Source organism: Pipistrellus hanaki (assembly GCF_964339955.1).
Source record: "Pipistrellus hanaki genome assembly, chromosome: 6".
Taxonomy (NCBI): Eukaryota; Metazoa; Chordata; class Mammalia; order Chiroptera; family Vespertilionidae; genus Pipistrellus; species Pipistrellus hanaki.
Window position 1 is genome coordinate 32478556 of NC_140508.1, and position 12668 is coordinate 32491223.

At 41.4% G+C, this 12668-nt stretch overlaps 1 protein-coding gene across 1 annotated transcript in view; it reads left to right on the top strand.

Moving 5' to 3' along the window:
• The window catches only part of LOC311624811 (tyrosine-protein phosphatase non-receptor type substrate 1-like), a gene marked incomplete at its 5' end in the record, with an annotated part of 32089 nt that extends 27144 nt beyond the window's left edge, over positions 1-4945 (top strand). Inside the window, 3 exons of the mRNA XM_084888415.1 lie at positions 2739-3065; positions 4116-4225; positions 4805-4945. Of these exons, the coding sequence (XP_084744541.1) occupies positions 2739-3065; positions 4116-4222 (434 nt within the window). The 3' untranslated portion in view covers positions 4223-4225; positions 4805-4945. The remainder of the gene's footprint in view (positions 1-2738; positions 3066-4115; positions 4226-4804) is intronic.
• Between the last annotated feature and the right edge of the window lie 7723 nt (positions 4946-12668).

Sequence of the window (12668 nt, forward strand, 5' to 3'; positions counted from 1 at the left end):
ATAATAATCTGGCCACTCAGTGTATATCCTATATAATAAAAGACTAGTATGCAAATTGTCCCCTTAACCAGGAGTTCTACCAGCAGGCAGGACAGCCAACCACCCATGTCCCCGCCCCCTGGCCAGGCTAGCTGGACCCCACCCATGCACGAATTCATGCACCAGGCCTCTAATATTATATAGTATTATGAGTGGCCATATTATTATGCATTCAGAGATCATAATAATCTGGCCACTCAGTGTAGTTCTCTGCATTTAGGACAATTGTGTAGAGAAGCAAAAATCATAGAAAATGCAGTTTTCACAGATGAATTGATTACTTACAAAACCAGGCCCCACTCAAGAGCCCTTCTTGCTCAACAGGGCCTGCATCTCAGGTTGGGTTTCCTGTCACAGAAATGTGTTTGTGGGTGTCTTTATCTAGGTTACCCTGAAAGCAGAACCTGCAACCAGGAGTTGGGGGCAAGTAGAATAAGAAAAAGAGATAGGGAGGGTGGGATACATAAGAGAAAGGGGAGATATTAAGCTGGGTGTCCCAGTGGATGACTGAAGCTCACACCACTGGAGACTCTAAGGAATGCATGAGCTGGGTGCCATTTCATGGATATACAGGAATCTTGAGGCAGAGAATCAGGAAGGCATTTGAGGAGTGTGAGATGGGAAATGGCACCACCCAGCCCCACCGCCAAGCACTGAGACAGTCAGTTAGCGAAGGCCTATGGAAGCCCAGTAACCCTCTGCTCCAGGAGGTGGGTCTTGCCTTGATTGAAGTGTGACAAACATCAGACCATACTGTGCACACAGAATCCACACCCATTGCAAAGGGAAATCAGAGATCTGGCAAAAGTTACTTCAGAACATTGACTCAAATGATGGGGAACCTCTGAGATCATGGGCAATGCCTCTAAGTGGTTAAAGATGGGGAAAGAAATATCTATCGTTCTAACAATTCTATGGACACTTCAAAAGAGAACACTTTGATTAAAAAGAGGCCACTGTGAAAATTGATAGCACCCTCGAATAATTTTTCAAAATTTCCTCTTAATGATTGTGCTGTAAAATGTGAAATTTAAAATGATGAATTTGTTGAAACTGAAGTATATGGTTCTGGGAAAAAATTATGCCAACTTCCTTACACTCCCAAGAGTTGTCCCTTCTAAGAGTTTGGTGCAGAGTTTTGATAATATCCCATACTTAATTTAAAACGTAAGTTAACAAAATTATTTTTATTATTGAAATTTTTTTCAAGGTGTAGTTTCAACCAATTCCTTTGTGGCAGTTTCTATGAAAGCAGACCCTGAATCTATTTTGCATAGGTTCCTTCTGAGCGGCTTTTTGTTTTGTTTTCTGACACCAAGTAGCTTTCTGTGTTTATCTCATTGTGTTTTGTAAATATTAAATGAGGTAACACATACACACGGCCTCTGTGCTTGGGTCCCTATCCTCCCCATACTGCCATGGACACTGGAGAGCCAGGGAACTTGCTGGTGGCTGTAATGGGCCATCTGAGCATCTCCATCCTTTTGTTGGACCTTGCCACCACCTAGAGCCATGACACTTGCTTGGTGGTACCTTAGCCTGGACTGTCCTCCGTAGATAGCATCCTAGTTACCAGCCCTTCATCATCCTGGGTTTCTCTTTCTCAGGGTCCTGCTCTCTGCTTGGTATGAATTCCTGCTCGTGTGCTGAAGGGGAAAGACGGAGTATAGACATGACCTTTAGGGAATGTTCTACCCATTGATAGCATTTAATAGGTCTGGGTGGGTTGAATATGGAGAAAGCATATTTCGGGGTCAGATGCTCCTAGTTCCTTCAAATTGCACAACACAAGGAGTTACTTTCTTACTCTAGACCCAGAACTAAGGTTTGTCTTCACTGGCCCTGTGAGAGCTGATCTACCTTAGACAACTTACAATTTAAGATTCTTGAAAACAAAGGGGAAGTGACTTACACAAGGTCTGGCAATTGGCTATGGTGTCAGTGTAGAGGCCAGAATCTGGATCTCCCACCCTTTGATGTAGTGTTAGAACTATACTATGTTGTGTGTTCATATGAATCGTCTCAAAATATTTCATGTTTTATCGTATTTAAAAAATTTTCTCATTATGAGTACATTCTATTGCACAGCTGAAAATCTGGTTGAAAAAAGTCTAGAAGTCATTAGATCAAAATTTCAGAAGCCAGGGATCTTAAATGCTACAGCCTTAAACTTTGGGTGTCAGAATAGCATACTAGTAAAGCATACTGTCTCTGACAGCCCCAGCTACTCGTGGCCTTGTGCAAGTTGTGGCAGGCATGTCACTTAACCTCTCCAAACCCATGTTCCCTCCCAAGTGAAACCTTAGTATCTTGAGTCATAAAGATTTAGAGTGTATGAATCTTTCAATCTTAGCATTACCAAGTTATAGATTAGTGAATTGGTTCATAGATTCTAAAATGGAATTCAAACTTCATTGTATCATCTTTAATGACCAGAATGGAAAAGAGAGGAATGATTAGAATGGCTTTCATCTTTTCCATTCATTCTTCCATGCATCCATCCATCTATCCAAGCATGCATTCCCTCATGCATTCACACTCTTATTCATTCATCATGCATTTCCTTATGCATCTGTGGACCCATATCTACACCCTCCTCTGCGACAGGCCCTGGGAAGATGACCCCATCCCCAAAGAGCTCTTGGCTCCCGATGTAGACTTCCTAGAGTAATTGCCTGCTTTCTCGGGCCTGTTGTCAGTTTCCCCTGCAGTGACAGTGTCCCAGGCTTCCCTGTCCTCGGACTTGGTGTCAATTACTTGCCACGTGCAGAGATTCTATCCACAAACTGTGCATCTCACCTGGCTGGAGAACTGTGATACATTCAAGGGAGCTGAGCTACCCACCCCCAAGAAGAATGCTGATGGGACCTATAGCACGGAAAGCTTGCAATGGGTGAATGCATCAACGCAAGTATCTGAGAGGGTATTCACCTGTAAGGTACAGCATGAGGCACAGCCTCCCATCTGGGCCAACCTCATACTGTCACCAGTAGCCCACGGGACATACAAGCCCATGGAAAGCCCAGGTAAGCTCATCTCATTTCCTAGGAGCAGCTCAGTCACCTCCCTCTCTTTAGTGGATCCCAAAAAGGCTTAGGGAGGGGGCGTAATGGTTAAAGTCTTGCCCAACTTAAGAGTCTGTGATGCCTTGATAACCAGATTGGTTCCTGGCCTGCCTCTTACTTTAGATGTGGCCATTATGAAAGGTTCTTTCATTTCTGAGGAGAGAACAGTCTCCCAGCTCAACCTTCTTGGAAATTCCCAAGAGAGCTCAGCTTAGGATGCTTGCTAGTTATTCTGAGATGGTCTTTAGCAATGATCTCTTGTTAAAATAGTTGGGTTATATGAAGAGACTTGTCCACCAACCTTACTCCATGAAGCCCATGATATCTGCTCTAATGACAGAGCAGGCTTTTTCACTATATTCTTGTTCGGGTACTTAACCTCTCTGTGCTTCCGTTTACTCATCTGTAGATGAGTCTAATGTAGTGTAGATGGGTCACTGGAAGGCTCTTAACTAATAGAGTCCTTATGAGGACTAAGTGAATTAATATATGCAAACTCTGTGTATATGTCTACAATAAATGTCAGCTACTTATTACTACTTGAATTTCAACAAAATTATTTTAAAGGTTAGTTTACAGTAATTATAGCTTTGTAAACTCAGGGGACTGAGTCAATTATTCTCTCAGAGCCCCCAGGTAACTCATCTATAAATGGTACTAATGATACTAATCTCCTGAGATTATATAAAAGTTCAATTTGAATGACCACAGGCCTGAAGGACACCCAGCTTTAGACTTCTAGAGGTTTTTACATTGACACCTTAGCTGACTGTGTGACAGATGTTCAAAATCAGTATTTGTTGACTTGCATTCAAGGTGAGGCTAAAAGATCAAGCTCATTACTTATTTCCAAGAGGAAGCTGAGTGTAGAGAAAGGAACATGGGCTTGAAACCAGATAAGAATTGGGTGCCATTCGTGGTTCTGAAACTTCCTGGCAGCATGACATCAGAGGAGGTGTTTAAACTCACAGAGCCCCAGTTGATGTCTCCTTCTACCCATTTGGTATTTAGGTCCAGAAACACCTGCCCTTATCTTTGTGGCTTTCCTCCTGGGCTTTAAGGTGCTGCTGGTGATGAGTTTCACCGTCACCTACATCCACAGGTGGTGGAACCTATGACAGGTAACTTGGGGGCAGGCCTCAGTCATGAGGGTGGGAGGTCAGGGTCATTGTCAGGGGCTGGCAAGAGGCGTCCAGGGCACACCCACTAAGTCACATGGTCCCCACAAGGTGATCCAGCCTCAAGAAAAGTTTGTGAACACTTATTTTCTCCAAACGTCTCTTGGAATTCTAAGAGCTTTTAACTCTCATGCATTTTGTAGTGCCCTGGAGTTTGAAGGAATTCAAATTAAGTTCCTTGGGGCCCCAGAGAGTACAAGTGGGTCAAAGGCCAAAGCTTTGAGACCCAAACTTCAAAGAGTCCCTCCCCCATAAACTACTATATATTTTGGTTTTTATATATCTTTGGGATGAATAAGAAAATATTGGCAAAATCAACTAGTAGAACTTTGCAGGAGCTGACTAGTGGCAGGGAATGGGAGAGAGTTCAGATCTCAGAAAGAAGTGTTGGGGCTGTAGTTTTTAGGGGCTTCATTTCTGATCTACATCATGAACCCAGGCCAACCAGAATGCCTGTCACTTAGCTCAATAAATGTTTATGAAATGAATGAATGAATGAATGAATGAATGCTTTCTCTACAGCCTATCTCTGCTCTGTGATACATTGCCTCCTGCCTTCACCAAAGGGCTCAAGGACCTGCAAGAAGGAAGAAGCTGCAGGACCTGCCCCTTCCCCAAGACCCCTGCTCCTCACTCTGCCAGCCCCAGCTGCACCAGGAGCTTCCTCCACACACCCTCTTGATGTTGCTTCTCTCTGATAATAAAGCTGAGTCCAGGATGGGCTTTGGTCACAGAGACTCAGGAATGCCTGGACCTTGATGCATCGAGCTTCACACTGGCCCTGCCTCCACCCAAACCAGAACCGAGAACAAGAAGAGACCAAGTTTCACCTCCCCTGATCATAAACAACTCAATATTCGGAGCAGATTTCACTTTTACCCAGAGCTTCTGCCAGTACACTTTTACTTTAGCAAACAAATATTTGAAATCGCCAAGTTGAATAAGCATTTTACTATTTTGAAATTATTAAGAATATTAACGGTATCCATGGACCTACCATCTCTCTTTGCCAGTCATTCACATTATGTTCTCTGTTCCTTTGGAAAACACTGTCCTAAATTGTACATTAATCATTTTTTAGCATGATTTTATACTTTTACAACATATATGTAAGTCCTTAAATGATATTTCTTTGCATGTTTTAAATTTTATGCAACGGCTATCATACTGTACACAACATTCTGGAACTTTATTTGTATGCTTCACACAATTTTGTGTGTTTTGATAATGTTGACATATGTATCTCCACTTTATTAATTTTCCACGCTCTACACTTTTCTATTATAAGATATGTTGCAATTTACAGATTCTTCTCAAGATGGTAGTAAAGCTCTATCTAGGGTTTGCTAGTGCACCTGTGCAGCCAACATTCTATCTTAGCTTCCCTGGCACATGTGCAGAGCCCTCTGGTCCCTCTTGTTTGGGCCACAAGCAGCAGTGTTGTTATCATTTGGGAACTTTTGTTTTATAAAGAAAAGTTTTCCGTGTTTGATCGAGTTTTGCTCTTTGCCTGTCCGCCTTTGACCTAGCCATGTTTTTCTGGTGTGTATGTGTGTGTGAGTTAGAAGTGGTAAGTCTTTTGCTCAGTTGCATTTGATGCCAAACATTATTGGTTTCAGGTGTACATTATAGTGGTTAGACATTAATATAATCTACAAAGTGATCCCTCCAATAATTCAGTACACACCTGGCTCCATTCATAGCTATTACAGTGCTAGTGACTGTGTTCTATTCCCTAAGCTGTATTTTACATCCCCGGGACTATTTTGTAACTACCAATTTGTACTTCTTAATCCCTTCACCCTTTTCACTCAGCCCCCTGACCCTGTCCCATTTGGCCACCATCAGTTTGTTCTTTTTCTTCCACAAAGGTTATTCACCCAGCACTCAAGGACTGGCTCTGCCACCTTTGCTGTAGATCCAGTTTCCATAACTATGTGGTTTTCTTTGTGAGGTTTCTGTTGCGTTGAGCTGCTTGTCTGTCTCTCTGTCAGAACAATCCTGTCTTACTTAGGGAAGCTTTATAATAATTTTGGACCTCTTTTGGGAAAATATTCCTACCTTTTCTTGTCAGGTTATTGTTGACCCAAATGCATTTTAGAATGACTTGGTCAAGTTTCACCAAAAAGTCCTTTTAGAAACATTATATCATTGCATTGAATTTATATAGTATTAATTCAGACAAACTGATGTTAACGAAAAAAACCATTGAAACCTGTAAAGAATTTTTGTGAGTTTATTTGAGCCAAATTGTAGACATATGCTGGGGAAGCAGAACCTCAATGGATTAAATAATGCTCCGAAGAATGGCGGGTTACATTTCTATATTTATACATTGCAATCAAAGGAAAGGGACGTAGGTGAGTTACATGAAATTCATTGGTGATAGATTAGGGAGGTGGGACAGAGTGAAGCGGGGAAACCTCTGGGATAGAGTAAAAGGTGAAATGATGGACATGAGCTTCTTTTACAGAGATGGATACAGGATACTTTAACATAATTAAGAGTTGACAATTAACTTGATAACAAAATAATGAGGGAATGTCTTGAGACCATTTCTTGTGCCCTGAGGGGTCTGGGTAAAAAGGAAGTTACATGCCTAAACCGGTTTGGCTCAGTGGTAGAGCATAGGTCTGCAGACTGAAAGTCCCAGGTTCGATTCCGGTCAAGGGCATGTACAATACATTGGTTGCGGGCACATCCCTGGTGGGGGTTGTGCAGGAGATGGCTGGTCGATGTTTCTCTCTCATCGACATTTCTGGCTCTCTATCTCTCTCCCTTCCTCTCTGTAAAAAATCAATAAAAAATATTTATTTAAAAAAAAAAAAAAAAAGGAAGTTACAAGTTACCCAGACAGCTTACAGATAAGTTATCTTAGAGGCCAGAAGGCAGATGGGCTCAGTAAAGAAGATCTTAAGTTGATCTTTGTCAGGTGAAATATCTGGGACACTATAACCTGTTTAATAATTAGATATTTAATTTTCAAACCTTAAAATCTTTTGTGGTTATTTTAGGTCTCTGAGTTTGTAAGACTGCCACGCAGGCCTTCCCTGAGCCTGTCAGGTTAGCATGTGGCTCTTTTCTTTCACACCGATGTGTTCTCAATATTGAGTTTTCCCGTTCATGAATATAATATACCTCTATTTAGGTTTTAAAAGGCTTTTAATTTACAATTTCATGTGTCTCCTCACCCCCATAATACTCTTATGCATCTCTAATTAGAGCTATCTCTTAACACTTTCTAGTTTGTAGAATCTTTTAAAAGCATAATTACTGTTTTTAGTGGTTTTTGACTACTCTTTAGGATGGTAATTGATTTTGGTCATCAACCTTACAACCAACACTTACAAAACTCTTACTAATAATAATAATATGGGCATTCTTTTTATGTTTAACTCTTTTTAATATATATATATATATATATATATATATATATATATATATATATTGATTTTAGAGAGGAAGGAAGAGGGAAGGAGAGATAGAAACATCAATGATGAGAGAGAACCATTGATCAGCTGCCTCCTGCACAATCAGGGATGGAGCCCACAACCCAGGCATGTGCCCTGACAGGGAATCAAACTGTGACCTCCTGGTTCATAGGTTGACACTCAACCACTGAGCCACTGCAGCCGAGTTATGTTTAACTTTTAAAACGTTAATCTAGTTATCTAGAGTTGGTTTCTACCTTTATCTAAGGTACATATGCACATGGCTCTGCAAAGTTCAACATGTAAAAACTGGTCTCCCTAACCTCCCACGATTTTCTGCCTCTCAGAGGCAACCATTTCAGCTCTTTTAACTAATTACTTCAACTTTTGCTGCCATACCTCATGTAGTTTGCTTCTATTTCACTTCTTGATTTTTCTCTCTCAGGCATTATTTATGGACTTCCCACTGAGGAAGATGGGGTCACAGGGTCTGTTACTCTTGACCTCATGCCACACACACACACACACACACACACACACACACACATTCTGTTCCCTAATGACCATTAGATTGGCATTTAGTGCTGAAACTTGAAACAGTCCCTTCTTTGCTATTGAACCCTCGTGTGTATGTTCGTGAGCCGCCCACCAGGATGCAGACCACATTGGTCTCTCAGAGCTAGCCCTTCATAGTGACCCCATCCTCACTGTACCAAACCTCTCAAATATGAATCTGCTCTCCACTCTGTGATTTCCAGGATGTGAAATATGTGGAATCACGCAGTCTGTGACATTTTGATATTGATTTTGTTCACCCAACAGAATGCCTTTGAGAAACTTTCAAGTTGTCGCACATGTAAATAATTCATTCCTTTTCATTGATGAGTAGGACTTTCATGTATGGATGCACCAGTTTGTTTTACCATTCACTTATTATTGGACATTTTCACTGTTTCAAGTGGTTTTTTTATTATTGCAAAGATAGATGCTATAAACATCATGCACAGATTTTTGTGTGGACATAAGATTTCAAATGTCTGAGATAAATGCCTAGGAATGTAATTGCTAGGTCATAGAACATACTTCCTTTCCCCCAAAAGTCAGGATACTATTTCTTTTCTAGGGTGGAAGCCCATACCAGTTCTGAGGTCCACCTTACACTTGCATTTGGGCTAGGTTTTACCAGCTTCCTCAATAAAGGAGTCATTCAGGAGCAGACCTGTTCCTTTCCAAGGCTGGCCAGGCTTTAGTGAACCCTCACCTTTCTTCCAGTTGAATAGCTCTTGCTGAGACTAAAAGAGATGAGGCTATAAGCTGGCAATATCCCATGAAGACCTCATACTGGCTGAGGAACCAGTGGAGAGCAGAGGCCCTGAGCACTACTTCCTGGGGGCATGTCCAAGTCCCTCTGAGATCTAAGAAAAGTAACTCCTCACCCAGCGGTTGCTTCCCTGACTGATTATTTCACAATCTAGAAGCAGGAACTGTTTAGAATATGTACAGTGGCTGGCTACTGTGTCACAGCCTTCTCATCCCTTCCTAGATGCTTCCTCGTATATCACACAGCTGGGGCCTCACTCCTCTCACAAGAGCAGAGAGTCTGGCTTCTCCAGGCACCCACTTGGACACAGCAGGCCACTCAGGCTTCCAGGATGCCCATCCCTGCCTCCTGGCCCCGCCCTCCTCCCTGCCTGCTGCTGACTCTACTGCTGGACCTCACAGGTGAGCACTCCTTGGGCTAGAAGACTGGCAACTAACAGATGCTAGCATGAGCAGGAACATGGTTGGAGAAGTAGCTTTTACATCTTGCTTTCCCACAATCTGCTGAGCTTCAGTCGTTAACTTCTTCAGCTGACTCCATGTTGGCACCACAGTCCCTTGCGTAGCTTTCAGTTTTCTGCAAAGTCTTGCTCAGTAAGTCCAAGGACTCTGAGTAAATATACACCAGCAGCAAAAGAGACTTTCTTTCATTTAATAGCTAAAAATGTTAATATGTCCATAGTTCTGATTTCTCATATTGTTGTTTTGCATTGGCATTGTTTTGTTATTATTTAATAGCCAGAGTTTTGCTCTTGACATTCAAGTTTTGAAAATGATAACATGTATGTAATTTAGTTTTTGCATTGCATTGTTTGCAATTGTTTTAATTTTAGAGCTCTATTATTAATGTTGAAATTTTATTTTTATTATAGTAGCTTAAAAACAAAAACAAAAAAGGGTGAGATGTAGAGGGCAGCCTGAGAAGCACATGGACATTCTTTAAATTGTTAGCTGAGCCTGAAGCACTGGCAGAGTACCTTTGTCCAGGTGTCAGCAGGGGCGGGTCTAGATATGTAAATCCAGTTATGCTAGAGCCTACTTAAGAATGCAAATAAGCTCCTTTGACCCTATAAATAAACCTGATGTGTGGCTTGGGGGGTCGCCTTGCTGCCTCTCCATCAGAGAGATGGCGCCCACCTAGCTCCCAGCTTGGTGAATCTATTTCTGCCTCTTTGTCTCTTTCTTTTAAATCAGACCAAGAAGTAAAATATGTGGAATTCCTAATTATCAGGAAAAAAAATAACATTTTCTCAAAATCAATTATACTTTAGGAAAATTATTAAGCCTCCAAACATACTCAAGATGGTGAAACAGGTTTGGTCTATTCAAATGTAAATTACCGCTTTCTTTAAAGATGGCTACTGGCGGGAACTTGCCTGCCTGAAGCTGGCGGGAAGGGCGCGCCACCTCTCCTCCATTAAAAAAGGGTGTAGCTTTAAAATGTTTTCATGGCCAGAAAAAACTTTAGACTTTCAGAACTTTAAACTTTTCAGGTAGCAAATCAAATACTTAGCATTTTCTCAAATCAATAATACTTTTACATTTTTAAGGATACATTTCAAATAAAATAAAAGGCATATTTAATTAATAGACTAACTTTTATCCTCTAGACTTCATGCAAGGCATACTCAGATCAACATTTCAGTATTATAACAATTCAATACATTTAGATTTAAGTTTTTATCATTTGATTTAGTAACCTTCCAAGTTCTTTTAAATTTCCAGCCAATAGGCCTGGCACAGCTGTTAACTTTTAAAAGAATTTTCCTGCTGGGGAAGTCAAGAGATAAACTCTCAGCCATTTATATGTAAACTTGCTATCTACTTCCTAGTGTTTACTTGCCTCAGGGTGGGAAATTTCAAAAGAGCTATTTTAATGCCTGGGGAAATTAGCTTTAATTTGTCTTCCAGGTTCATCTCCACCATCTTTAAAGCTAAAAAGTTTATTCTGTACACAGCAGAGTCAAGCCCAGCTCAAAAAATATGAGCATTCATTTTTAAACTGGCCTTTTCGCTTTACATGAGCACAGAAATCCCCGATGCATTTATGAATTTGTAAAAACTTTAAGTCACTAGCTGAAAAAAAGATGGGGAATACGAGGCCTCAATGGGGGCTTTCTTGGGGGGCGGCATCCATATTGGATTGCCACGTGTCTTCCTCCCCCCATCTCCTTGTTTCTTAGGGGGAAGATTCAGCAATGGTCTGGCTTCTGCTGTTTTTATTTTATTTTTTCAATTTTAATTTATTTATTTATTTTTAAGGGAAAAAAAAAGATTTTTAGATAAAGAATTCTTAGCAGTTGCTGAGAAATTCCTTTAATTTTTTTTTACTAGGGTACAAGTAGTTTACACGTGGAGGCGGAGGAGGTGCAGATGGTATTCTTAAAGATTCGCACCCTTCCACTCCAGGCTGTAAGGCCATAGCTGCACCCCACTTAGACATTCTTAAACTCTCCTGTGCTGAATCAAGATCATCACCAATTAAAATAGGAATTTTCTCTGGACTTTATGCTGGGTATTGGTCATGCAACTGCTTTCTAATCTTTTCCCAGGTTTCATCAACAAAACTTAAGAAAGAAATAAAAAATCTGACTATGCTTAACAGAGCATCTATGAACTTTGAGCATAGTCTTGAAAGACCCCCAGAGGGAGACCCTCACTCTGTCCCACGGACAGACGGCGACCCCAATCAACCACAGGAGGCGTCACTTGATGCAAACAGCAAGAGGCTTTTTATTCCAGTGCGCTGGGGCTCAACTCGTAACTCATGCAAGAGCAGAGGGGTCGAGCCCCGAGCAAAGAATCTTACAAGTATATATAGGCAAAAACTATATGTCGGGAGGGGTTACACACGGAGGGGGAAGAGGGGAACAAAGGAATTCTAAAAGGGGAACTGGGCTCATTAATAACATATTCTATGACAGGGCTTGCGCTAAGTCAACAGTCCCGTCTGGTAATCTCATACCCTATTTCACTTAACTGTCAAAGCAAAGTTTACTCTGTTATCCTGTTTCTCTTATCTGTCAGAGCCATGTCTGCTCCATTTACTCCCTGCTCGGGGCTGTTTCCTGAGACAACTTTTAAGGGCCCTGTTCCCATCACTGAAGGGGGGGACCTTAGGGAGTGAGACAGCTTTAAGGGCTCTGTTCCCATCACTGGCGGGGGCCTTGGGTAGTTGAGATAACACAGACAGCTTTTAAACATTTTTATTCTTTCAGTCTTAACTTATAAGGATTACCCAATGTTTTACACCTACCGTGTTTCCCTGAAAATAAGACATCCTCCAAAAATAAGACCTACCGCATGGAAAGATAAGACATCCCCTGAAAAGAAGACCTAGCGCAACTTTGGGAGAAAAAATTAATATAAGACACTGTCTTATTTTCAGGGAAACAGGTGGGTGCCATCTCTGATGAAGAGGCAGCAAGGCAACCCCCCAAGCCATACATCAGGTTTATTTATAGGGTCAAAGGAGCTTATTTGCATTCTTAACTAGGCCCTAGCATTACTGGATTTACATATCTAGACCCGCCCCTGCTGATACCTGGACAAAGGTACTCTGCCAGTGCCTTGGGCTCAGCTAACAATTTAAAGAATGTCCATGTGCCTTCTCAGATAGCCCTCTACAGGAGCTG